The 27,520-nt window shown below is 47.9% G+C and overlaps 1 protein-coding gene across 2 annotated transcripts; it reads left to right on the top strand.

The window, feature by feature from the left end:
- Nucleotides 1-486: 486 nt before the first annotated feature.
- ELMOD3 (ELMO domain containing 3) lies at nt 487-27,009 on the top strand. 2 transcript variants are annotated; one of them, XM_040458343.1, is made up of 12 exons: nt 487-546; nt 1,637-1,914; nt 6,252-6,329; nt 6,776-6,845; nt 11,246-11,314; nt 12,319-12,407; nt 14,098-14,221; nt 14,477-14,599; nt 16,437-16,567; nt 25,134-25,210; nt 25,472-25,599; nt 26,056-27,009. In XM_040458343.1, exons 2-12 carry the CDS (start codon nt 1,864-1,866, stop codon nt 26,256-26,258), a joined length of 1,143 nt encoding a protein of 380 aa, XP_040314277.1. In that variant the 5' UTR covers nt 487-546; nt 1,637-1,863; the 3' UTR covers nt 26,259-27,009. The 2 variants fall into 2 exon arrangements, with proteins under 2 accessions (XP_040314277.1, XP_040314276.1); XM_040458342.1 differs by having other exon boundaries at nt 492-665.
- The last annotated feature ends 511 nt before the right edge of the window (nt 27,010-27,520 follow it).

The following is a 27,520-nucleotide window of genomic DNA, read 5'->3' as shown; positions in this document are numbered from 1 at the left end:
CCCCATCCCGCGATGGCCAATCGTTCAGCCCTCGACCGCGGCGGCCCCTTGGATGGCGTTGCCTGCGGCGGGGGCCTGGAGGCGCCCCCAAGCCGCAGGTTGGGGCCCCACAGCACCTACCCGCCTTCCGTGGGGTAGTGAGGGTCGGGGAGCTGCCAGCGACAAGCCTGATGAAAGGATTAAAGAAGGACTGTCAGACCTACGTGGTCATTTGTATTTAACGTATGGACCCAGTTATTGTATTAAATACCTATTCAGAGAGTGAAAGCTCCAGCAGGAAGTTTGAAAATCATATCCCTTAATGTAGCTCCTTGCCTAAAGTGGGTGCACCATAAATCCTTAATTTGGTAAAGGATCCGTCCTTAGAGGAAGGCCATTTCCTTGGGCCCAACTATAAGGAACTAGCCTAATGTTGCTGGGAGTGACTTCTTAACTTCCATTACTTGCTTATTTGACAGAATTTTTGCTCTTTTCTGTCTCTGATACAGATACTAACTGTACCTGTTGAAGCCCCCAGAGTTCCAGCCAGACCTGAGGCACTAGCAGGTGTGTGAAGCTGGTCATACTTCTAGCTGCTTGATTCATTTCATACACAGAAACAGAAGAGGCTGCTTGATGTCGCTCTTACCATACCTGCCTGTCACCTTCCCAGCGTTGGCTGATGTGTGTTTTGTTATATGGTGTCATGGAGGTCAAGGAGAAGGGAAAGGAAAGGGAACCAGATGCTGAGACCCCAGAGGATACAGTGAGAGAGAGCTAATTCCTGAGGTACCATGACCACCGAACACTGCCCTCCCCCCTTAATTAGAGTTATCCAAACGTCCAGCCTAATAGCCAGGAAATATTCCCATTCTTGGTGCTGGGAATCAGTGCATCTTGGTAGAGATTCTAGTTTGTTATTGGCAGCCAGTTCTTAGGGAATCCGGATCATGTTCCCACAGTGGGGAGCTGACTTCAAAGAGAGGCCACCCTCCTTCCTAAGTTACCCACATCTGTGAAGCGTGAATGTCAGTCAGTGGTGGACTGTCTGCCCACCTATGATCCAGATTGTTGTAACAGGCATCCATGATGTCTAGCTCCTCCATGGTAGGTTATGGGCCTGTCCAGCCCCCTTCCCAAGGCGGGCTTGTAGGATGACCGCCTTAGAGTTAGCCACACTGGCTAACATGTACCATATTGGCGTTCACTGGCAAGGCAACGTGTTGGATTTTGATTTTCTATCATCATAGGAACCAGGCCTAGTATTCTAAGCCCCCAGACCCAACCCGTGTCTGAGACTTAAGCAAAGCCTAAGCATTTCAGCTAAGACCACCCACCAGGATGCCACCCTTTGATAAGTTGCCCCCAAATCCCAGTGACTTCATGGTTAGAACTGACCCTACCACTTAACAGCGGTGCTTCTGCCTTCTGGACACTTGAGAATCCAACCCTCAGACTCCTACACCATCCCCTTCTTGTCATCGGGTGGCACGGATAGTAAGAGTTAGGATTTGGCTAAAGCAGCTGATTTATTCAGAGTAAGTTTCTTGCTTAAAAATTTTTAAAGTCAGTTTTTCTTAACAGAGGCTTTACCGAATGATGAAACTAGCTTTCTTTTTTTTCTTTTTTCTTTCTTTCTTTTTTTTTTTTTTAACAGTGCTGAGACTTCAGAGACTTCAGGGACTTCTTTCAGTACTCGCAGAAACCTCCCACACCCTGGTGATGGCACACAGGGACTGTTTTCCTACTCTTAGTCTGAATGACTGCCAAGAAGGAAGGCAAAGGCGGAACAGTTGGGTGTCAGGCTTTCTCCATATTTCTAATCCTTATTAAACTCCTTTCTGAGCCCAAGGACAAAGCTCACTTAACAAATGACTTTGAATCATGAATGAAAACTCTTGCTCTTTCCATGAGAAAGAATTAAGAGATGGACAGGTAAGCAAGTACTTCGATTTAGGGAAGAAGGTGTTGGTTGGGGATATATTGTTAATAGTGGTAACACAGAGGATGTATCACTAGAATGTAGAACTTTTGAAATGTTACAGGAAAACTTTCATTATAATGTTCTTTGTTCTATTAGGAGAAGCTTCTATTCATTCACCTCTGGGTCAGTTGCCTTTGCTGGTAGCTTATGTTCTAAGTGGGTCATGGGATTTTGTTTTGGATTTGCTTGGGTGAGAGAAGAAGTTCAATGAGGAATCCCCCAAGGTATTTGTGACTCATCAGTTTGTTACTGTATTGACCCTTTGCCACACATATGCTTTGGCTTGATTATCCTCAGGACTCGGAGTCCAGGGTGATGACTTGTGAGTCTGGGAGCTGACTCTACCTCCCTTTCTCCCTCCCTTGTCCAGAAATGGTCTTACAGGGACCCTGTGGGATTTATTAGCCTCTGGGATAAAGCCTTTGCTTTGGGAGTCCAGGAAGGTTTTCTCTACTCTACTACAGAGAGAAGAAGCCTTTGGCCACTGGAAGGGACTGAATTGGAGAGGGAAAGGAAGGATGAAATGAATCCTGAGTACACAGACCCCTACAGGAAGTTGTTCAGCATAATGAATCATCACATATTTTTGAGAACGCATTTTGTGCCAAATACTCTGCTAATGGGTGTCAGAAACAGGAAAGAAGTATAAGAGAAGATTCCTCCACTCAAAGCAGCAGAGTGTGATTTAAAGATAGACTGTGTTGGGGGGAAGTAAAAATTCTAGGTACCGGCCACCTGGGTGGCTCAGTCGGTTGAATGTCTGACTTCAGATCAGGTCATGATCTCACGGTTTGTGAGTTGGAGCCCTGCATTGGACTCGCTGCTGTCAGCACGGAGCCTGCTTCAGATCCTCTGTCCCCCCCTCTCTCTGCCCTTGCCCCACTTGTACTCTTTCAAAAATAAATAAACATTAAAACAAGAAAAAAACTCTAGGTACAATTTCAGCATACTCACAAAGAAGGAGTCACAAGACTTACTACTTACAGACCCCAGAAACGCGGCAGGGGTGAATGTGCAGAGGGGGCAGGGAGCCTAGGTAAGGGTGGTCCTCAGTACCAGATCATGAGCAAGTACCCCTATTGCTCATAAGGTGGAGGTCACTGACTTCTCTTGGGCTCAACTCTAAGTGATTATTTTCAAAGATGCCCCGGAAAAAGCAAAGCAGGCACTCGTAGCAGGAATCCTAAGCCCGGGTCCCTGTCTAAATGTCCAGACTCTGGCTGTAAGCAGGTTTGTCGTACTGTCAGCCCTGAGGAAGCAACTCAGAAGAGCTGTTTCCTCATCATGCGGGCCTTTGGCAGGGAGCTTGTGCCGCCCACAGGACTGGCTGCAGGGCTGAGAGAAGGGGAGAGACCCTTGTAGTGTGGCCCCAGTGGGTAAGGTGGGCCACCTTGAGGAGATGCAACTGATCTTAAAGGGGCCGGAGGACACAAGAGGTGGCGGTAGGGGCGTATTCTGGAGGAAAACCACACAACCAGAGGGATGGAGGCGAGAGGAACTACAGCAAGGGTGTTCACGGGGGCGAAGTGGGCAATAACAGTGAGAAGGCATCGGAGTACCTGTGTGGCTCAGTTGGTTGAGGAGCTGACTCTTGATTTCGGCCCAGGTAATGATCTCACAGTTCATGGGGTGGAGTCCTATGTCGGGGCTGGGCTGACCTGCTTGAGATTCTCTCCCTCTTTCTCTGCCCCTCTCCCGTCTTTAAAAATAAATAAGTAAACACTGTCAAAAAAAAAATTCATGAGGGGGCATCATGAGGCCAGCGACAGAGGAGTTTTTTCAGCCATGGTGTGTTTCGGCAGCCATTCCTGTGTCCTCGTCATAAAAGAATCAAAGCTCTGTTTAAGGAGTAGTAGTTGGCAAACGTATGTGAGAAGGATTAGAGTAACAGAATAAGCTGGAATTCTACAGCTTTGACAAAAGCACTGATTTTTTTTTTTACTAGTTTTAATTAGTTTCTTGTGTTTATTTAAAAAAAAATTTTAATGTCTATTTATTTTTGAGAGAGAGAGAGAGACAACGCTAGTGGGGGAGGGCAGAGAATGAGGGAAACACAGAATCCGAAGCAGGCTCCAGGCTCCAAGCTGTCAGCACAGAGCCCGACGCGGGGGTCGAACTCACAAACCGTGAGATCGTGACCTGAGCCAAAGTCAGACACTTAACCAACTGAGCCACCCAGGCGCCCCTCTTTTATTTATTTTAGAGAAAATAACACATTCACATGGTTCAGACTCCAAAAAGCATGGAGGATGTATCTATAGTGAAAAAACTGCCTTCTACTCTTGTGCCCCGGCCACCCAGTTTTCTTCTGGAGGCCAAGTCACTGCTTCTTTGGGTATAATTCTGGACAACGTCTTGGCAGAGCAAAGCAAATGTATTTGTGTATTTTCTGAAAATACACATGGTAAAATAGCATATATACTCTGCCCTTTGCTTTTTTCACTTGATATATCACGTGGATCGTTCCATATTGTCCACAAAGTACTTTCTTATTCATTTTCTTTATGGCTATATTGGATCTCGTTGAGTTAATGTGCTTTCATTTGTTTAGCTAGTCCTTTAGTGGGCATTTGGGGTTTTTCTAGCCTTTTGCCATTACAAACAGTGCTACTGTGAACAGTGCTATAAGCATGTCATTTTGCACACGGACAAGTATATCTGTTGGGTAAATTCCTAGAATGCAGTTGCAGACCCAAAATGCACAAAGTGTATCTGATTCTGTCAGATATTATCAAGCTGTAGGGATGGAAACAGTTTACCGTTCAGAGTGTTCTAACACTTAGTTTGCTAGCCGACACAGTGTGTTATCACACTTTTTGATATTTGCTAATACGATAAGTGAAAAATATGATCTCAGAGTAGATTTTTTAAAATTTTTTTGTTTTAATGTTTTTTTTTATTTTTTATTTAAAAAAAATTTTTTTTTCTTCATGTTTTTATTTATTTTTGAGACAGAGCGAGACAGAGCATGAGCGGGGGAGGGGCAGAGAGAGAGGGGGACACAGAATCCAAAGCAGGCTCCAGGCTCTGAGCCGTCAGCACAGAGCCTGATGCGGGGCTCGAACTCCCAGACTGTGAGATCATGACCTGAGCCGAAGTCGGACGCTCAACCGACTGAGCCATCCAGGCGCCCCAATGTTTATTTATTTTTGAGAGAGACAATGTGCGAGCAGGGAAGGGGCAGAGAGACACAGAATCCGAAGCAGGCTCCAGGCTCTGAGCTGTCAGCACAGAGCCTGATGCGGGGCTCGAACTCATGAACTGTGAGATCATGACTTGAGTTGAGGTTGGACATTTAACCCAGGCACCCCAATCTCAGAGTAGTTTTATTTGACATTTCTCATATTTTTTTTAAGTTTATTTATTTATTCTGAGAGAGAGAACAAGAGAACAAGCCGGGGAGGGACAGAGAGATGGGGAGAGAGAATCCCAAGCAAGCTCTGCTCACGAACCATCAGATCATGACCTGAGCTGAAATCAAGAGTCGGTTGCTTAACTGACTGAGCCACCCAGGTGCCCCTGACCTTTCTCTTATGAGTGCGGTTGAGCATTTTTTTTTGTATGTTTCAGAACTATTCATGTTTCCTTTTCTGTAAGCTGTCCATATCCATGCCCGTCTTTCTACTGGGTCGGGTTTCTTTCCCTAACTGATTTGTAGGATTTTATTTCCAACATTATTAGTAAAATTAGCCCTGTATTGGTAATCTGAATTGCAAAAGTTGGTCAAGTGGTTTTTTTTACCCTCTGATGGGGCAAGGTTTAGCCAAAGGTAAGGGAACTGCCTGACTGAGCTTTACTTACTCAGAGCCCTGAGATGTTTCACGGAGCCAAGAAATCCGAGACAGCATTAACTAAGCTTTTTGCAGTTTTTCTTAAGACAAGATTAAGCAGGGGCACCTGGGTGGCTCCTTAGGTTGAGCATCCGGCTTCGGCTCAGGTCATGATCTCGCAGTTTGCGAGTTCGAGCCCCGCATTGGGCTCTGTGCTGTCAGTTCAGAGCCTGGAGCCTGCTTCAGATTCTGTGCTTCCCTCTCTCTCTGCCCCTCCCCCACTCACGCTCTGTCTCTCTCTGTCTCTCAAAAAATGAATAAACGTTAAAAAAAATTAAAAAAAAAAACCAAAAAACCAGATGAAGCAGAAGTTTTCCCTTACAGTGTTCCTTGTAGTTGACTTCTCAGGAGTTCAGCCATTTTTGTGTGTGTGGTGTTGCGAAAAGGTGTGACATTTAAGCTGTCAACTTTGGAAGACCTATATGTGCCCAAGAGGTTGATCCTGCTTTGTCTTACAGGTTGAAAGTGTGTGTGCTGTGTGTCCTCCACCATATGACAAGGAAAACAGTGTTCTTCAGGCTTTCAGAGGAATTCCTGTACGTATCACCCAACTCCAGTACCTCCTGCCAATGCAGGCTTTTGTTGCGAGTTTGTGGTGCCGGGCACACAGCATGGCACAGACCTTGCTTCTAGGAACTCACACTTGGGAGCAGAGGTGTGGGGCACAAACTTGCAAAACAACCTCTAGCCAGTAAGATAATTGCGCTAGTGAAGCAGACTGTAAAGTGCAGTGGGAATACCAAAGGCACACCACAGTCTCAATGGAGTGACGGGAAGTTTTATTTACTCTTCAAGGAGAGCACATGCTTGTCCCCACATCGCGCAACTTGTACATCAGAGCGGGAGTTTTCCATGTGCTTCTCTTTTAAGATTGGCTTTAATCAACCCATCCTTCTGGTCTCCAGTTCCAAGGGTGGGAATTGGTTGTGTGGACGGAGGGGTGTGGATTCGCCCTCACACTAAAGGTCAGCTGCCCCTACAGATCTCAGAGTTGAAGAACCATGGCATCCTCCGGGCCCTGACCGCAGAAGCGAATGGATGGGAGCCAGGTGGTAAGGTCCCCTTCAGGGCCCTTGGAGCCTGGGTGGGACCCAAGTCAGAGCTCCCCATGTCTATTCTTCATCATTTGTACTTCTTTCACTACTTGTCCTATACAACTTGATAGATTTATCATTCTTCAAGGAAAATTAGAATCAACTCTGGATTAGGAGTCAAAAGGCTTGAGTCCTGATCTAGCTCTGCTCGTGGCTTACTGTGTACTTTTAGGCAAGTCATATCATCTTTGTGTCTACAGTGGGAATATCAATGCCTCCTTTATCCTCAGAGGGATACTGTGACAATAAAATGATTTCAGTGCATGTGAAAAGCCTTAGAGAAAGTATCCTATTTTATCGGCTTTATGATTCTCTCATGTACTGTATTTAAAGCTCATTTCACTTGCTGATTTATGACACAGAAATGCCCACTCATAGTTGAGAAACACCAATTCTGGAATCTCATGTCTCTGGGTTAAGTGCTGCTTCTGCCCACCAGCTATAGGATCATGAGCCACGTTTCTTAACCTTCTAACCTTTACTTACTTCATCTATGAAGCTGGGCGTGCATCAGACAGAATTGCTGTGTAACAGGAATTGTGTAAGGAATAAGTGAGCTAAGTAAGGTAAACTGCTTAGCACACAGACTGTAAATCTGTCGTAAGTGCTCATTGTATTGTCATCTTTAAATTCCGCAAACTGAAAATATAATCTCCAGAAATATGGGGCTTGCTAAAAATATTCTAATGTAGAAAAACTATTTGGAGATCTATGAAGTTTCTTCTTCTTTTTTTTTTTTTTTAATTTTTTTTTCAACGTTTATTTATTTTTGGGACAGAGAGAGACAGAGCATGAACAGGGGAGGGGCAGAGAGAGAGGGAGACACAGAATCGGACACAGGCTCCAGGCTCTGAGCCATCAGCCCAGAGCCCGACGCGGGGCTCGAACTCACGGACCGCGAGATCGTGACCTGGCTGAAGTCGGACGCTTAACCGACTGCGCCACCCAGGTGCCCCTATGAAGTTTCTTCTAATAGAATTTTAACAGGGCACCTGGGTGGCTCAGTCAGTTGAGCATCTGACTTCGGCTCAGGTCTTGATCTTGTGGTTCATGAGTTCGAATGCACTTTGGATCTTCTGTCCCCCACTTTCTGCACCTGCCCCGCTCGTGCTGTCTCTTAAAAATAAATAAACATTTAAAAAAGAAAAAGAATTTTGGGGTGCCCAGTTGGCTGAGCTGGTTAAGCGTCCGACTTTAGCTCAGGTCATGATCTCATGGTTTGTGAGTTTGAGCCCCATGTCAGGCTCTGTGCTGACAGCTCAGAACCTAGAGCCTTCTTCGGATTCTGTGTCTCCTTCTCTCTCTTTGCCCCTACCCCACTCACACTCTGTCTCTCTCTCCCTCTCTCTCAAAAACAAACATTTTAAAAAACCCAGAATTTTATCTTCACTGTATGATGACAAACCTAACATTTATTAGACATCTTGCTTTAAATGCTAAAATATTTTATATTTCAGTACAACTGGCAGCTATATGCCAGATATTTTTAATCGCATTGAATGATTACACTTTTCTTCCAGATTGCTCTCAGCTCAAATTGATAGGCTTATGAGGCACCTGGCTGGCTCAGACATAGTGTGTAACTCTTGATCTTGAGGTCATGAGTTCGAGCCTCACATATAGAGATTACTTAAAAAAAATAAAATTTTGGGGACGCCTGGGTGGCTCAGTTATGCGTCCGATTTAGACTTAGGTCATGATCTTGCAGTTTGTGAGTTCGAGCCCCACATCAGTCTCTCTGCTGTCAGCGTGGAGCCTGCTTCAGATCCTCTGTCTCCCTCTGTCTCTGCCCCTCCCTCTCTCTCTCTCAAAAATAAACATTTAGGGGCGCCTGGGTGGCTCAGTCAGTTAAGCGTCCAACTCTTGATTTCAGGTCAGGGCATGATGTCACGTTCTGTGAGTTCAGGTCCGTGTTGGGCTCTGTGCTGAGTGCAGAGCCAGCTTGGGATTCTCCCTCTTTCATTGCCCCTCCCCCACTTGTACACGTGCTCGCTCTCTCTCTCTCTCTCTCTCTCAAAATAAATTTTAAAAAATAAACTTAAAAAGACAGAAACTTCTTGGGGCGCCTGGGTGGCGCAGTCGGTTAAGCGTCCGACTTCAGCCAGGTCGCGATCTCGCGGTCCGGGAGTTCGAGCCCCGCGTCGGGCTCTGGGCTGATGGCTCGGAGCCTGGAGCCTGTTTCCGATTCTGTGTCTCCCTCTCTCTCTGCCCCTCCCCCGTTCATGCTCTGTCTCTCTCTGTCCCAAAAAATAAATAAATGTTGAAAAAAAAAAAAAAACCAGAAACTTCTTAAAATAAATAAACATTGAAAAAAATAAAATCTTTAAAAATTAGATAGATAGATAGATAGATAGATAAGCAAGCTTACTAACTCAGCAATGCTGTTTCCTGTGTAAGTGAAAGAGAGCCCAAATAAAGGAGGCAGTTGAAAGAGGAAGAAAGATAAAGACCTGTGCTAATGTGAGCTGCATTCACTATCCTGAAGATTTGTGTTTTGCCTCCACTTTTTTCTGTTAGTCAGGGGGGCATTAGTATTTAATCTCAGGATCATCTTTGGATGGAGGAGGAGTCTCCCAGCTTCCAAGGGGAAGGGGAGGAGATGCTCTTGCGTGCCTTGGACATTTGTCCCCAGTGTTTAGGCACCCGAGTGCAGTTGCCGGTTGGGACCTTATATTTCCTATTGACCAACCTGCAATCTCAGCAGATTCATACACCTTCCTGGTGAGGTTTCTCCTCCTGACTCACAAGCTTCTGGCAAGTTCTTGGTAGGTGAGGGTATGTGGGATGAAAAGTTGACCAAGTTGCTTGGAACGAGGGCCTGTGGTGTGAAGAGTCCGTGAAGCTGGGCGTTGGTGAGGGTGAGGGGTGATGAGGCCCTTGTCAGCACCATAATGAGCAGTCCCCACTGCCACTCCACTCTTCTCTTTGTTCAACCGCTTTCTCCCTCCTTTGCATCTCCCTGGGGTCCAGCATGCTGGAAGGAAGTTTTATTTTTTTCACCATCCAAGGTCAGGCAGTCTGTATCCTGGTGAAGTGATCTAACTTGGGAGCCCTGAGGCTCGGGGTCCCAGTCCACTCCAGACGGGGGCTGGCAAGATTGAATTTCCTAGAAATCCAGACCCATGTCCCCTGCTGCCACTACCCACTGCTCCCCTGGACCTGAACCCAGGACTGTCAGTAATACTAGCTGACACATACTGAGTACCCATCTTTGGGCCACATTCTGCCCTGAGAAGCTAAGGAGTCACGCCCCTCCTCGTGGCAGTGAGTGATGGCACATAGTCCGTGCCTCGCCCACGGAAGCACCGCTGGGGAGCGGCAGAGGGAAGGTGCCCGCCGGCACTTGGCTCTGGAGTGTGCTGTCAGTAACAGCCCTCCATGGCTTCCCAGCAGCACTCTCTTCCTCGATATCTGTTAGTGGTTTGAGTTTCTGGTAGCATTTTATTGATTTTATTTTATTAGCAAGTATATTTTCAAAACAGTTAATTGTCCTGTGCTATCCTCAGTCAAGACTGCATGGCCGAGAGGAGCTGCCCCCTCACTTTTACCACTGGAGGTAGATGCTGGAGGGGTCGTGATTTGGGGTCTTGGACTCAAGTGTCTCTGTTTTCTCCATTATTTGTTGATTTCCTCTCTCGCAAATGGGAAAAGCCCGCGGCAGGACGTGCCACCAGCAGTCTGGGCTAAAGAGTGACAGCTGTGGTTTGGAGAAAGGGCTGGGTGGTGGCTATAGAGAACCCGTCTTGCTGCTTGTTTTCTCCTGCTTTTCCAGTGCTTTCATTTATTTAGCAAACATTTGTTGAACACCTGCCCTGGGTCAGGCACTGAGCTAGGTTCTGGAGAACCCTGTCCTCATGTAGCTCCCAGTGTAGTGGGAGAGACCATTCCAGCACTGACGAGCACTGGGTGTCAGGAGTTTACAGAGGAGTGACTCCCAATCCAGATTTAATGAAGTCAAAGAAGGTGTGTGGGTGAGGGCCGGCATCAGAGTTAACTGCAGTGCTGACTTTGCGGTGGCAGAACTGTCTGTGCAGAGGCACCGAAGGTGGGAGGTGTGGAGGGATTCTGCGTGCCCTACGGGACAGCTAGAGATGCAAGAGAGACCCAGACTGTGAACGTATTTAGATGCTGTGCTGAAGAGTTTGGGTTTTATCTTGAGAATTATGGAGAATCCCTGGAGGGTTTTGAGCAGGGGGCTGACATCAAAGGGGGCTGCCTTTTTGAACATTCACACTGGCAGCCGTGTGGAGAGGGTACCTGAGGGCAATGAGATCCAAGACAGGCAACCAAGGCGGGGGCTGCAGCAGCGATCCAGATATACCTAGATCTCAGAGGGTCTCCCTTTCTCACTGTTACAGCTGTGAGTGTGGAGGTGCTCAGAGCCCAAGAAGAATGGGAAGCTGTGGACAACATCCGGGCGGAGACAGGTAACCACGGGAACGGCACTGTCTCCACACAGCCCAGCTGCTAGGAAGGGTGCCATCCACATGTGTGGCTAACATTTTTGTGACTCTGAGATTAGGAGACAATTACTGAACATTTTCATTTTAGCCCTTTGACATAGAATAAAATATCTTCCCAAATCCAGAGATGATGACATTCTGCCTCTGGAGGAAATGGGGACAAATGCCATGGGGAAAGGGCTGCCATCCACTCACACCTGAGAGAAGACAGGGAGGACCTTGGCCAGGGTCAACTTCTGCAGGGTGATGAGATTGGGCAGAAGGATGGAGGCCAGCAGCCAGGGTCCCTGCCTAAGGTTGTTCACTGTACGGGGAGGTCTCTGGAGATAGGGGCTGAAGCCACCTGCTGGATGGCTCTGAGGGCTGGGTGAAAATGGTCTCACTTCCTTTTTTGACAGGTTTGGATGGAGCTATAAGAGGGTAGAACTGGGACCCATACCTGGCTTGAGCTTCCCTGGGGCTCCTGAAAAGTCATTACAATGGACTGTATCAGTCATCACCTATATTTGCTAACTGATAATTAATTCCCTGTGGACAGTACCAAAGGACAGAAAGGGGGTCATTCACATACAGGGTGTGAGAAGGGGCAAAGTAGCAGTTGGGAAAGGCCCCTAAACAGACCTTGGCATGCTCCCACAGGGGCACCTACTCCAGTCAGTGAGTTGCCTCCTCACAGATGAGTGGAATTTAGGGACCCCCTCCCCCACCCCCCGCAGGTCAGATCTGTCCCTACTCAGCTGCAGAGGTCAGCCTAGCAAGCCTCTGAACAGCCTGGTCTTAAAAGGGAGCTGGCCCAGCAGATAATGGTAGCCCCTTGAAAAAGAATTGGTTTTAGCTGTAGGTATCTGACGTTTGCAACTGAAGGCCAGCTTTTGGCTTAGAGGTGACAACCAGAGGGCCCTCAGTAAATGTTCGCGGATGGAATGACTACTGTTATAAATCCTGGAATGTCTTCCCCTTTGCTATAGGTCAGTCCAGCTCAGACCAGCCTGGGCAGCTAATCTCCTTCAATGAAGCCCTGCAGCATTTCCAGACTGTGGACCTCTCTTCCTTCAAGGTATGAAAGTACTTTTGGGGTCTCAGGCAAAGCACCTTCTTCCCAGGGCCCAGGTTTCTATCCCACACTGGGCAAGCTAGATTGAAGCTTCCGGTTGAGGACCCTACCTCACCTAAGAAATCTTAGAGCACAGAATCAGGGGTAGCTAAGGACTCATGCTTCATACAGGACCCCAGTGGCCTTTTGGGGACTGTGCCCCAGAGTTCTTATGGCCCTGTCATACAGAGGTCTGTGTTGCAGCTCCCTGTTCTTCCTCTGGAATCAAATGCTAGATAGCTCCTTAGGGAAGCAAGGCATCCTGTCTAGAAAGCTGAGTAATCCATGGCCATTGTAGAAAAATCTTCTGTTCCCTCAGGGAACCAGAAGTGATTTGAGAATTTTAAAAATATGTGAGGATTTTAAAACATTGAGGAGAATTTTATTTTTTTTTAATTTTTTTTTTAACGTTTATTTTTTATTTTTGAGACAGAGAGAGACAGACCATGAACGGGGGAGGGGCAGAGAGAGAGGGAGACACAGAATCAGAAGCAGGCTCCAGGCTCTGAGCTGTCAGCCCAGAGCCCGACGCGGGGCTCGAACTCACGGACCGCGAGATCGTGACCTGAGCTGAAGTCGGACGCTTAACCGACTGAGCCACCCAGGCGCCCCGAGGAGAATTTTAAAAACATTGAGGAGAATAAAAGCTCGAGGGCTTTCTGGAGCATCTTGAGTGACTACGAGTAATTTTAGAGGATTGTGATTACAGATCTTCAACCTAAAACCAGGTTTAAGAAAGGCTGCAAAGACAAGAATCAGGTTGGTTTTTAGGACCCAGAGAGCCAGAAGCTACCAAAACCAGAAAATTCTAATACCTGCTGCAGTGGCCCTTGAGGCATAAGTCAGCACGACCTGGTTTAGGGGGTGCTGGTTGTGGTATGGACAGAACGCTCCAGCTACCCCTCAGGTATCCGGCTCCAAAAAAGCCCCCACTAAACACGCCTCCCCACTGGCTCCCTCACCCTGGAAGTTGAGAGGACCTGCGAGACTTTATAATTTATGTCCTTTCCAGAAAGAGATAGACCTACAAAAGGGAAAGCGGCCCTGCCGGGAAACCTGGCCTGGCTTCTGTCAGACCAAAGCGGGGGTCCCCGCGTCAGCCATCTCTAGCCTCCTTGGCGGTCGGTGGAATAGGTAGTTCTGGAGAAACCCAGAGGAGCAAATGCAGACAACGGACTAATAATGCCTATATCTCTTTCCTACTCACAAAAATCCTGGGGGCCAGAAGAGCCTATCTCCAGAGATTGAGCAGGTGTTTCACAGCTTCGACCCCCTTTCCCTGGCCCACAGCCCAGCCAGGTAGTTGGGGGAGCTACTTCTTTCTGCAAGAACAGTCCCTGTACTGATCCTAAAGGTCAGTTTATTAAGGCAGGTGAACTCAGACGGGCGCCTGGGTGGCTCAGTTGGTTGAGCGTCCATCTCTTCATTTCAGCTCAGATCATGACCCCAGGGTTGTGGAATCGAGCCCTGCATCGGGCTCTGCACTGAGCATGGAGCCTGCTTGGGATTCTCTCTTTCCCTCTGCCCCTCTCCCCTGCTCATGCTATCCCTCTCTCTCCCTAAAATTAAAAAAATAAATAAATAAAAATAAATAAATAAACAAACAAGCAGGTGAACTCAGCCCTCTGCTCATTGCCTGCGATTTCCTCCCCAGAAAAGAATTCAGCCAACTATTCGAAGGACTGGGCTCGCTGCCCTCCGGCACTGCCTCTTCGGGCCTCCAAAGCTCCACCAGGGCCTCCGTGAAGAAAGGGACTTGGTCCTGACCATTGCTCAGTGTGAGTGCATGGGTGCTGCATCTGTGGTCAGGCAGAGAGCACTGTTTGCCCACCTGTTGTTGAGGCTAAGCCAGAGGTCTTTCATGTACCATGTCGTGGGGGAGAGCGGGAGCCGCGGGATGAAAATGGGGGAGAACACAGTGACGAGTACAGTCCAGATCTACCTTGTATCAACCATTTTCTGAGAAACACTCAGTCATCCCTTCAGAGGCCAGCAATCCGACGGAGGGGGGGGCGGGATGTGTTTTTGGGTAGGTGGCCTGGATAACCAAGACCCAATGCATGGCCGAGTCCTCCAGACCATCTATAAGAAGCTGACTGGCTCCAAGCTTGACTGTGCCCTCTACGGAGACCACTGGGAAGATCTGGGTTTTCAGGGTAAGAGACAGGAATGGTTCATCTTTTCCTTGACCCCTGATTCCACCACTAGAGCAAGAGCCCAGACAGTCTTCTTCCTATCATGCCAACACCCTGAGACTGGATATCTTGGGGGGAAGCATTCCAGGAAGGGGGTATGGGAAATGCAAAGGCCCTGAGGTGAGCATGTTCACTATGCTTGAGAAGTAGCAAGGAGTGTGACTGAAGTGAAAAGATCACTTGTGGCCTTACAGGCCATTGTCAAACATTTACTCTAAGTGAGACAGAAAGCATCAGAGTGATAGGATTTGGAATCTAGTGTTTTCTTTTTCCTCATTCCTTTTAACATAGATAAAAATTTTGCTTTGTGCTATTTTATTTTTTGAGTGAAACAAAATGATTTCAGCTGTTTTGGGATTATACAACTCTTTTTTCAAAATCGTATCAAGTTACATTTATATAGAATAGGAAAATGTCTTCATTTAAAAAGGAAGTTTTAGGGGCGCCTGGGTGGCTCAGTCTGTTGGGCGGCCGACTTCGGCTCAGGTCATGATCTCGCGGTCCGTGAGTTCGAGCCCCGCATCAGGCTCTGTGCTGACAGCTCAGAGCCTGGAGCCTGTTTCAGATTCTGTGTCTCCCTCTCTCTGACCCTCCCCCATTCATGCTCCGTCTCTCTCTGTCTCAAAAATAAATAAACATTAAAAAAAAAATTACAAAAAAAAAAGGAAGTTTTAGGGGCACTTGGGTGGCTCAGTCAGTTAAAACATCCCTGCTCTTGATTTTAGATCAGGTCATTATCTCACGGTTCATGGGTTCAAGCCCTTGGGATTCTCTTTCCCTGTCTCTCTGTCCCTTCCCCACTTGTGTGTGCACATGCTCGCTCTCTCTCTCTCTCTCTGAAAATAAAATAAATAGGAAATTTTACGTACCTATAACTAATTGGTCCATTGGCATTGACAACATGTTTAAATTCCTTTATCCTCCCTCATCTATAATATAATTATCTTAAAATTTTCCTCCATATGCAATGAAAATCATGTCAGTGTTAGGATTTTTGTTTTCACCATCAAACAATTTTAAAAACTCAAGAGGAGGAGCAAAGTCTGCTGTATTTGCCCGTATGTTTACTCTTTCCATTGCTCTGTCTTCCTTTTTGATATTGTGAGATTTCTTCTTTTATCATTTCCTTTCATTTTCAAGAACTTCCTTTAGCCATTTTCTAAAGTAGTCCTGCTGGTGATAAATTAGTTTCAGGTGTATAATAATAGTGTTTCAACAATTCCATCTAGTACTCAGTGCTCATCAAGATAAATGTACTCTTTTTTTCTTTAAGTTTATTTATTTATTTGGAGAGAGACAGAGACAGCGTGAGCAGGGGAGGGGCAGAGAGAGAGCGCGCAAGAGAGAGACAGACAGAGAGAATCCCAAGCAGGTTCCTTGCTGGCAGTGCGGAACCTGTCATGGGGCTCAAACTCACTCATGGAACCGTGAAATCATAACCTGAGCTGAAACCAAGAGTCGGACACTGAATCGACTGAGCCACCCAGGCACCCTGTTCGGCCTCCGCTGATGCCACTGGCTAAGAGGGGCACAGGTACCAAATTACATGACTCATTACAGGAGTCCCATGTAGACTTCATTGACATCGCAAGGGTAGGGGGGCTCACTCCCAGCTCCCAGTTTGCTGAAACTACCTTGGTGGAACTAAGGGGCACCTTGTTACAGTCAGGCAGGGATGGAAGTCCAGACTCCCCACTTGGCCTGTAGCAAAGGTAATCAAGTCCTTGAAGCCCACGGGAGGAGGGACTTCATTTGGCATTGCTCGCCGTCACCCTCCATGTCCTCATCTCTGTTGCAGGAGCGAATCCGGCCACAGACCTGAGAGGAGCAGGCTTCCTTGCCCTCCTGCACCTGCTGTACCTGGTGATGGACTCGAAGACTTTGCTGATGGCCCAGGAGATTTTCCGCCTGTCTCGTCACCATATCCAGGTGGGGCTTTGCTGGGAAGCCAGAGAAAGGGCTGTGGACCCCGGATCTGGGTGCATGGTGCTCCTGAGCTATCAGGAGAGCCTCACGGGGGCTGTCTCTAGTGGTTGAGGGCTCTCAGGACAACTGGGGCCAAACCAGGACCAGGCTTCCCCCGCCAGCCTGACCTGCGCTGGAATCTGAGCTCTACCACTTGTTAGCCTGTGTCTCAAGCAAGTGCTTTAACTCCTCAGAGCCTTGGTTTTTTTCATCCATAGAATGGAAATCATGAACACTTCAGCTGGATAGTTGGGAAAATTAAATGAGGTTGTATATGGAAGCACTAGGCGTAGCTGTGATATTAATGTGTCAACTCATTATCCTCCCTGAGGAAATCGCTTCAACAGTATTAGTAGGTTCTCCTGACCCTAAAGGAGAAGAGTTAGTCTTTATGTGCCCCAGAGGAGGAGATTTGCCTGTGAGGGTCAGGTGACACATGGTCTTACTGACAGGCCAGAAGTGGCTTCCTGTAGCCCTCGGTCTGTCCAAGCCTTCCTTGGAGTTAGGTTTCACGTTTTTCCCAGGTAGTAAAAGGTGGTAGTGCTACCATTTTGTTTTGTTTTGTTTTGTTTATTTTTTTTTAAAGATTTTACTTTAAAATAATCTCTACACCCAATTTGGGGCTCAAATTCATAACCCCAAGATCAAGACTAGCATGCTGCATGTACTGAGCCATCTAGGTGCACCATCCCACCATTTTAGAAAACAAATTTGACTTGTTTCCTGCCATTCATCTATGCCAGATGCATGGAACATGGAATTTATCCACTATACAAAAAATTTTAAGTTACTTATTTATTTATGTATTTATTTTGAGAGAGACTGAGCAGGAGAAAGGCAGAGGGAGAGGGAGAGGGAGAATCTTAAGCAGGCTCTGTGCTGTCAGTGAAGAACTTGACTCGGGGCTCGAATTCACAAACTGTGAGATCATGACCTGAGCCGAAATCAAGACTCAGACACTCCACTGACTGAGCTTAACTGACTGGGGCCCCCACGAAACAAATTTTTATTCAGCATTCCCTATGCTACTTATTGTGCTTAGTGCTTGGGATACATCAGAGGACAAAGCAAAGATCCTTCTAGCACAGAAGACAAGGCAGTGAGACTAACATGTAAAGGAATGATCAAGTATGCCCAAAGGTGGTAAGTGCTAAAGGGAAAGAACAAGTAGGGTAAGGTTAGGGTGCTCAAGGTAGCTCTCATGAGAGGGAGGGACTTAAACTAGACCTTGAAGGAGGTGAAGGTGTTGGCCCTTCACCTGGGGGAGGGCACTCCACGCAGAGGGAGTGACAAGAGCAAAGGTGCTGAGGAAGGAGTATGTCTGGCATGTGAAGGGATAGCAGGGAACCAGCTGGAGTGGAAGGAGCCCGGGAGAACAGTCGGGAGGGAGGTCATACGGCTAACGGGGACCAGATGGCAGAGGGCCTGGTAGGTTATGATGAGGACTTTTGATTTTACTCTGAATAAAGTGAGGGTTTTCAGCAGCCTGGAGTACATGATGCAACTCAACATTTTTAAATGTATCCTCTCAGTGGCTAGGTTGAGAATAGTCTGTAGGGAGGGCTTTTATAATCCAGTCAGAGATGATGGGTGTTTTCAGAGGAGGTGTTGTGAAGTAGTCAGATTCTGGATATGGGATCTTGAGCGTATGGGCTTAAGAAAGTAGAGCTAGTTGGGGTACCTGGCTGGCTCAGTTGGAAGGGCATGTGACTCTTGGTCTTGGGGTTATGAGTTCAAGGCCCATGTTGGAGGGAGAGTTTGCTTTAAAAAGAAAGGAAGGAAGGAAGGAAGGAAGGAAGGAAGGAAGGAAGGAAGAAAGGAAGGAAGGAAGGAAGAAAATGGAACCAGCATATTTTTCTGATGGATTGATTATGGGTGTGAGAAAAAAAGGTTTTTAATCTGAGCAACTGGAAAGATAGAATGGCCATCAACTGAAATAGAAAAGAGAGAGCAAGGTTGGGGGGTTCAGTCTGCCATACAAATTTTATTTTACTTTTTAAGTGTCCATTCACTTATTTTGAGAGAGAGCACAAGTGCAGGAGAGGCAGAGAGGGAGAGAGAGAGAGAATCCTAAGCAGGCTCCATGCTCAGCACAGAGCCTGACACGGGGCTCAATCTCACAAGTCTTGAGATCATGACCCGAGCCAAAATCAAGAGTCAGACACAACCGACTGAGCCACCTGGACGCTCCGCCATACAAATTTTATATTGAGGTTATGCATTTTTGGTAAGAGCACCACAAAAGAGCAGTGGCCTTCTCTGTGCCTCAGCTCAGGAGCACGTAATGCCAACATGTCTTACTGCTGGTAAGGTTAACCTTGATCATGTGGTTAAGGTGTCTGCCAGGTTTCTACACTGTAGAGTTATTATTTTTCCCCCTTTGTAATTAGTAACTGTCTTGGGGAAGATACTTTGAGACTGCGCAAATACTCTGTTTTTATATCAGCGTATATAGATATTTATCTTTTTCTATGGGTTATAACCCAATAGTATCGTTAGTTATTTTGTTGCTCACATTGTTTCAAGGTCTTCGGCCATTTTCGGAGCTCTTTCAGGTGGGCACCTGTGCCCTTACAGTGTGCCCTTTTCTGAGCACTGTTTAGCTTTCTGGACTGCAGAAAATGCTCTGGTCTCATCTTGTATTTTCCCCATATGATTTCCAGGCCTGGAATCACCCACTTCTCTAAGGAGCTCTTGCTCTTTTAGTTGGAGAATGACATTTAGAAAGCAAGCACTGAGGGCCAGGTGTTCTCACTGCTAGTAAGTTCTGACCCTTCCAGGCCCTCTCTGTGGACAGAGCCTGGAATACACACATGTGCTACAGGTTCGTTCCCAGCCCTGATAGGGGAGGTCTACGGAGGCGAGTGTACCTGTCCCAGCCCTGGTGCAGGAAGGTGGTGTGCTTTGATACTGCCTGAGGGAGGGGAGCCCAAGAACAGTGGCTGAGCATCAGATCTGCAACACTTGCATCAGATCATCTTACCCTAGAGGGTTGGAGGTGGGCAGGCCTGAGTTGCCAAAACAGACCGTTGCAGTAACAGTGTGGCTGGCCGTGTTTTGTGGTTCTCACAATCTCAATTTCTTCCTTCTTGTCAAATGAGAAAGTAATTCCAACCCTGCAGAATTATTCTAAGTTAGAGATAAACTATGTAAAGTGCCAAGCAACAGCCATTCAGTGAGTGTTATCAAAATAACTTAAAAAAAATTTTTTGGAAGTTTATTTATTTATTTATTTATTTATTTTTTTAATTTTTTTTTTCAACGTTTATTTATTTTGGGGACAGAGAGAGACAGAGCATGAACGGGGGAGGGGCAGAGAGAGAGGGAGACACAGAATCGGAAACAGGCTCCAGGCTCCGAGCCATCAGCCCAGAGCCCGACGCGGGGCTCAAACTCACAGACCGCGAGATCGTGACCTGGCTGAAGTCGGACGCTTAACCGACTGCGCCACCCAGGCGCCCCAGAAAGTTTATTTATTTTGAGACAGAGCAAGCAAGGAAGGGCAGAGAGAGGAGAGAGAATCCTAAGCAGGCTCTGCACTGTTAGCGTGGACACGGGGCTTGATCTCATGGTTTGTGAGATCATGACCTGAGCCAAAATCAAGAATCAAGACACTTAACAGACTGAGTCACCCAAGTGCCCCTCAACGTAATTGATTTCCGTGAGTAAAAATACACGTTATACATCTTATGTGTAATAATACATACATAAATACATCTTGTGTTTTTAAAGTCAGTTGAATACATATCTGTGTGTGCATGAGGGCACACATACACATACACACACACAACTGTGAGTAAAGTAGATGCCTTTTTAATTTTTAATTTATTTTATTTTAGTGTGTGTATATGTGTGTCTTAGGTGGATCCCTTTTTTCATCCAAAACTTCTTGAATACAAAACAAGTTATCATATGGTTCCTGCCACTGGGACACTTTTTCTTTCTTTCTTTTTCTTTTTTTTAATTGTTTATTTATTTATTTATTTGGAGAGAGAGAGAGAGAGAGAGAGAGAGAGAGAGAGAGAGAGTGTGTGTGTGTGTGTGTGTGTGTGTGTGTGTGTGTGTGAGTGGGGAGGGGCAGAGGAGACAGAGAGAGAAAGAGAATCCCAAGCAGGCTCCACACTGTCAGCACAGAACCTGAGGCAAACTGTATGATCATGACCTGAGTCAATATCAAGAGTCCGATACTTAGCCAACTGAGCCACCCACGCGCCCCCTGGGGCAGTTTTACATTTCTGATGTCTACTGAATATCTCTGTATCTTTGGGAGGAAAAGCACCCATTAAGTTTTAAGGCTTCACTTATGCCTGTCTGTTCCAGGAAACACTGAAAGAGGCAAGAGTGGGACTTCACAAGTATCTGGTCTTGAGATATTTCAGGGGCCTCACAGGGTGAGAATGTGGGCATGTTCTGTGGTCTTCACGATGCAGGGAGGTGATGTCTGGGTTAAGTTTGAGAACCGTACCTGGTAGCTTATGCCGTGGTCCCCTCTCTTGAAGTTGAGGAGTACCTCAGCAATCCAGCCCCTCATTTTAGAGGCATGGAAATGGAGACCCAGGGAAACCAAATGACTTGCTGAAGGTCCCACGGCTAATTGGTATTTCCTATGAGTTATCTCTGACCTCATTGTCTCCCTTCTTGTGATGTACGAAAGCTCTGTTGTAAGAGCTGCCTACAGGAAAATGGATGCCAGGGTGGAGGGTATTGCCAACTCCGAATACCTCATTTGTTTTTAAGGACAGGCTTGAGGGAGGTGAGGGAGCAAGCCATCCAGATGTCTATGGGAGGGACATCCCAGGCAGAGGGAGCAGCAGGATGAGAGAGAGAGTACTGGGTACTTGATCTGCACGGACCCAGACTGACTGCTTTGACCAGTCCGTTTCTCATCCCTTCACCGGCTGGCCTTTATGGAACTTACTGGGGATTTATGTTTACTCCACAATATGCATGTTGGCCAGTAACATGGAACAGCAGTTTAACCTAATAAGAGGGCTGGTATCAGGAAGCTAGATCCTGGCTCCATCCGCAGCATTATTATGGGGCTATGATGTAAGTCACTTAACCTCTCCGGGCCTTAGCGTGCTCTTCTATGAAATAAGGGCCTTGGCCTAAACAATTCTAAGGTCCCTCCCAGATTAATTTTAAAATTCCTTGAAGTAAAAGCAATGCCAAGATTTTAAAGTAAAGCTTCACCTCAAGCCCTTATGAACCTTGAAAACACCGTTTTCCAGGAGGCGTGTGCGAGATCAGAGTAACAGCTGGGGGGCCAAAGCTCTGCCAGCAGCTGGTCCTGTTCTCTCCTGAGGGGAAACGTAAAGCCCCACGTACCCACGGTACATCCTGCTAAAGGGGAACTGGCAAAAAAGTACAAATGCCGGGGCGCTTGGGTGGCTCAGTTGGTTGAGCGGCTGACTTCGGCTCAGGTCATGATCTCGCGGTCCGTGAGTTCGAGCCCTGCGTCGGGCTCTGTGCTAACAGCTCAGAGCCTGGAGCCTGTTTCAGAATCTGTGTCTCCCTCTCTCTGACCCTCCCCCGTTCATGCTCTGTCTCTGTCTCAAAAATAAATAAACGTTAAAAAAAAAAATTTTTTTTTTTTTTTAAAGTACAAATGCCGGCGTAGGGGGGCAGACTCCCACGAATCCCAGCAGTATGGAAGTTTTTAGCCCACACCATGCGGAGAAGGGGTGCTGTCACAGACACCGAGGGGTGCAGGGCACATCGGGCTACTTGCTGGCAGGCGAGGAAGCACCTTAGGGTAATGCTTGCTCACATACACACTTCAATAGCCTTCCGCGCACTTTCCATGCCTTGTTTCATTCCGCCAACATGACAGGCCTGCAAAGAGGTAGGGTAGAGATGATCCTTATAGATCTCTTTTCCAGGCAGAGAAATGTGAGGGTCAGAGAGGTAAAGCTAGTAAGCGGTGAAGTGGGGCCTGGGACCTACACCTCCTGACAGCTAGCCCAGCAGTGGGCTCCTCATAGCAGCAGTCGTCAGCCGGCAACTCACTTCAGAGTCACCTAGGGGGTGCAGGTGCCCAGGCCCCTCCCCAGACTACTGAATTGAATCTCCAGGGATGGAGCCATGTCAGCAGCCACCCCAAAAAACGATCTGGTCTTCTTTGCATCAGTATTCAAAGGTGGTTAAGCCAGAACGTGACAGACAAAAATGTCCAGGTCTGGCTTCCTCCGCTGTCTTTCAGTCAGTTCCTCAACACAGCCTCAGTGTAGTATTTTAGCTCTAGGCAACACTTGTCAGGGGCCAAGGAACTGCTGAAGAAAAGGAAGCATTTAGATCTGAATTCCAGTTTTTCACTGCTTTTTAGTAAGTGGGCTCGGTAACAGTGTTCTCAGGAGTGAGCAAACACTGGGTTTCGATCCTCTGTTGATTATGTTGCTACCATATTCTTGTTCCCGTGTTTATTTTTAGACTGAAAAAAGTCTAGGGAGGGAGCAATCTTATACGAGTATATATGGTAATTAAGTAGGCAATACATGAAGGTATAAATGCATTGCTGCTGACCTCAGCTACTCATGTTGAGGAAAGGATAATTATGATCATTTGTTAACACTTCCTTAGGCCGGCACTGTGCTTAGTATTTTGCATATGCGATCTAATTGCTCGCGACGATAACTCTGTGAGTAGGTTGTGGAATAGATAATAGAAAATGTGAACTGTAGGTAATAAAACCGATCTCATAGCATTTTTGTAATGAATAGTGACTCGACTCCACCCAGCATGGCCCTTTTGTCAAGGTCCCCAGGACCACCCCTAGGTTCGATGATTGACTGGGAAGATTCACAGGACTTGGCCTATAGTCACACTCATAGCTATGATTTATAGGAAAATCAGCAAAGGGAAGGAGTGCGTGGGACAAATCCACGGGAAATCAGGCATGAGCTTCCTTCCAAGAGTCTTCTTCCGGTAGAACCACACGGGAAACACTTAATTCCTCCAGTATCGAATCACGCAGCACAGGAAATGTCGCCAGCCAGGGCAGCTCACTAGAGATTCAGTACCCAAGGTTTTATGGGGGCAGTCATGCACACACCCTCTGTGTAGCACACACCAAAATTCCAGAGTCAGAGAAAAAGCAGATATTCAGCATAAACCACATTGTACAGTTAAGGCACATGAGTCATCCTGAGGGGATGGTGGAAACCCTCCCAAAATCCAAGTTCCCAGGTGCCAGCCAAAGGCCACCCTTGCAGGCAGGTTTTTCTAAGGACAGCAGTCTCAGGTCTGGTGCGTTAACTCTTTCCTGCGCAGTCCTCAATGTTATTTCCTTTTTGGTTCTAAGAAACGGGAAAGCTAAGTCTCATAGAGTTTGGGTGGCCTTCCTAAGGACACACAGCCAGCAGGCGTCCAGGCCAAGATCTGGAGCCCAGATGTCATGAAGACCCCAAGGAAAATCTTTGTGGAGCCAGAAGACCCTCTACAGTTCAGTGCTGTCAGATAGTTCAGTGTAGAACTTTCTGCAATGAAGGGAGTGTTCTTTATTGGCACTGCTCAATACAGTAGCTAGCTACTCAGCACAGATGGCTATTGAGCACTCTATATATAACGAATAGGACTCAGGACTTCAGTTTTGTTTTTCAAAAAAATTTTAAGTTTACTTATTTATTTTGAGAGAGAGAGAGAGAGTAGGGGAGGGGCAGAGAGAGAGGGAGAGAGAGAATTCCAACCAGGCTCCCTGCTGTCAGCGCTGAGCCCCACTCGGGGCTTCATCTCATAACTGTGAAATCATGACCTGAGCCGAGATCAAGAGTCAGATGCTTCACCGATTGAGACCCTTGGGCGTCACGGGAGTTCAGTGTTTTTTCAACTAAGTTGTTGAATTTTTGTTTATGTTTGTTTGTTTGTTTGTTTGTTTGTTTTGAAAGAGAGAGAACCAGCAGGGGGAGCAGAGAGAGAGAAGGAGACAGGATCTGAAGCAGGTTCTGTGCTGACAGCATAGAGCTTAATATGCGGCTCAAACTCATGAACCATGAGATCATGACCTGAGTCGAAGTCGGACACTTAACCGGCTAAGCCACCCAGGTGTTCCGAGGAGTCGGATTTTTAGTTTTGCTTAATTTTTAACTAATTTATATGAATTTTAAGTTTATTTACTTATTTAGAGAGAGCACAAGTGGGGCAGGGGTAGAGAGAGAGAGAATCCCAAGCTCAATGGGATGAGATTGGGAGAGCCCGATGCGGGGCTGGAACTCACAAACTGTGAGGTCATGACTGGAGCTGAAGTCGGACGCTTAGCCGACTGAGCCACCCAGGTGCCCCTAATTTTTAACTAATTTAAGTCGCTCTTTGTGGTTACTTGCTACCCTACTGGACAGCACAGTTCTGCATCATAATGTAATGGCTTTTTCTTAGGGGAAGCAGATGGGATAAAGAGACTTTGGCTCTTGTTCCCAACTAAGGAGTGTACTGATCTGTGTGTGCCCCTCAGGGGGTGTCCTTGGGTATGTGCAACGGTAGAAACTAACATGTAAAGAGCCGGGCTGCCACTGACCCTGTGCCCGCTCCATTCCAGCAATTCCCCTTCTGTTTGATGTCCGTGAATATCACCCGCATCGCAATCCAGGCCTTAAGGGAGGAATGTCTCTCCAGGTGAGTCCCCACGCTGGTCACCCCCAGCCAGCTGATGAGAGCCACCCAGCAGAACCTGGTTCCCTCCCACCCCCTGCCCCATTCTCCCAGCCCCTCTCCCAGAGCCCCAACAGAGTCCAGTCCCAGCAGAGTCCAACCCTACCCTGAGGTGAAGGCTGCCTGAGGAAAGGCTCCCTGGGGGAATGGAGGGCAGGAGGCACCTGGCTGTCAGCTTGTCTGCTGCGGGGCGGGTCACCCCCCCCACCCACCCATGTGCTATAGGGAGTGCAACCGGCAGCAAAAGGTGATCCCGGTGGTGAACAGCTTCTACGCCGCCACCTTCCTCCGCCTCGCATACGTTTGGAGGACTCAGCAGAAGACCATCGCAGACTCCGGCTTTGTCCTCAAAGGTGTGCTCTTTTGTCTTGACCTAGGAGGTCTGAACTCCTAGGGTCCCCAGGATAGTTGCTAGACTGGTTTGGGTTACAGTTCCCTCCCCCTCCCCCCCCCCCCCATTCACACTTTCTCAAACTCCAGCTTCCCAAAGTGTCCATCAGCCCACCCTCTGGAGCCTGCCACCTCTCCTCCCTTTCTGACCTCAGATCATATTTACTGAATCAAAAGCTGGGTCCATCGGGTGGACTGACCATTCAAAGTCGAGACTGCCCTGGTCAAGGTAGAATGTGCAGTTCCTGTGGCTTCCCTGGTCCGTCAGCCTCCCTCTCTGGAGAGCTCTCCACCTTGGACCCTTTCACCCTTCTCTCCACAGGGTCTGGGTTGGGGGGTGCCCCCAGAGCTGCTAGGCCTGGACTGGTGTGCAGCCCAAAGCCCCCTCAAGCCTTTTGTTCTCCATTCCTCTGTTCCAGACTTGGAGGTGTTGGCCAAGAAGAGCCCGAGGCGGCTGCTCAAGACCCTGGAAATCTACCTGGCTGGAGTGTCAAAGGGACAGGCCTCATTGTTGGGAACACAGAAGTGCTGTGGGCCACAAGCCTCTCACTCCAGGGATCTCACCTTCACAGGCGTGTGTGACCTGCCACCACATTCATCCAAAGGCACGCGGCTGATCTGACCAACCGGAGGCTGATAGAAAGACCCAGCTGCTGGGCCACGGGGGCTTTGGAAGGGCACTTGGCACATTATGCCAAGCGTATGCCGGCTGGACCTCCTTGGCGAATCCAAGGACCCTCACCCGTGTGAGACATTAGGGACAGTTAGACTCATCCCATTCCCCACAGACCTGCCTCCAGAGCGATGAACTTGCCATAATTGGAATTTGAGCTACTTTAGAGTTGGTTTCCAGGTAATCCCAGTGAGTGAACGGATCATGAGGCAGGAAAGCCCTACCTGGATGTTCTACATACCTACACATCGAAAGATATGCCCACACAGAGGTGCCAGAATTCTGACTCCCTGGGCGGCAGGCTCTCAGGCCCCGGTGCCCACAGGACAGGGACCCTGTGGCTAGAATTCGAAGGGAGGAGCAGTGGCAGCAGCCAACAGGGGACAGCACGAACCAGAGCAACAGGTCTTCCTCTTCCTCCACCAGGCTGATATGGGGCCCCTCTGGGGTTTCTGGCCTTGCACTCACCCCACCCTCACGTCTCCCCATGCCTCAGCCCCGCTGTTGAGGATACAGAATCGCCTTTCGGCTGGGTGTCTCCACTGCTGCCCATCCCCACTGCCCACCAGCTGGGCACCCCACTACTGCACAAACCCCACCCCATGAAGGTGTGCGGTTGCCACCAGGGATGGTTTTCTGGCCTGGATGAAGGAAGAGGCTCACACATCGGCAGTTTTTGAATAAAAGAATTGTCCTAGGCCAAGGGCCCCAGGTGTTTTCCTCCAGCCTGGTAGAGCCAGGTGCTCCAGCCCAGTGACGGCACCGGTCCTGGGCTCCAGGAGAGAAGGGTGCTCTGCCCTGGCCAGGCCCCTGCTGAGGGCATAGATATCCATTCATACTTACAGGCCCAGAGACTCCTCGCACACTCTAGCCGGTGGGCAAGGTGGCCCTGACTCTTGTGAAGATTGCTGTAAGGCATCCACAGGTTTTCCTATATGTGCTTCTGGGGAAGCTCGTAGCTCCGTTGTTTCATTCCTCCAGGCCAGGGTTTCCTTCGCTGGGCAGCAGGGGGCAGCCGAGACCCCACTACACTGCTCTCCTGTCCTCTGTACTCCCTCCAGTAGACCCACTGAAGACCACTGTCCAGGCCTTGCAGGCCTCGCTAAGTCTAACCCCCTGGAGCTGGGGTCCATCACAGAGGTGGGGATGATAGCCAGCCACCCAGGCAGGAAACAGCAGGGACCTCCCCACTGCTGTCAGCAGGATGCCTC

The sequence above is a fragment of the Herpailurus yagouaroundi genome, unplaced genomic scaffold (genome assembly GCF_014898765.1).
Source record: "Herpailurus yagouaroundi ecotype Mexico unplaced genomic scaffold, PumYag 221, whole genome shotgun sequence".
Classification (NCBI taxonomy): Eukaryota; Metazoa; Chordata; class Mammalia; order Carnivora; family Felidae; genus Herpailurus; species Herpailurus yagouaroundi.
Note: the sequence above shows the minus strand (reverse complement) of the source record. Positions and strands in the feature narration are given on the sequence as shown.

Excerpts from the sequence above, each read along its gene's own strand:
- ELMOD3 (XM_040458343.1), top strand. The coding sequence starts at position 1,864 with ATGAATGAAAACTCTTGCTCTTTCCATGAGAAAGAATTAAGAGATGGA. Across the intron at positions 16,568-25,133 it reads TGTCTCGTCACCATATCCAG|CAATTCCCCTTCTGTTTGAT; the intron begins GTGGGGCTTTGC and ends GCTCCATTCCAG. Across the intron at positions 25,600-26,055 it reads CTCCGGCTTTGTCCTCAAAG|ACTTGGAGGTGTTGGCCAAG; the intron begins GTGTGCTCTTTT and ends CCTCTGTTCCAG.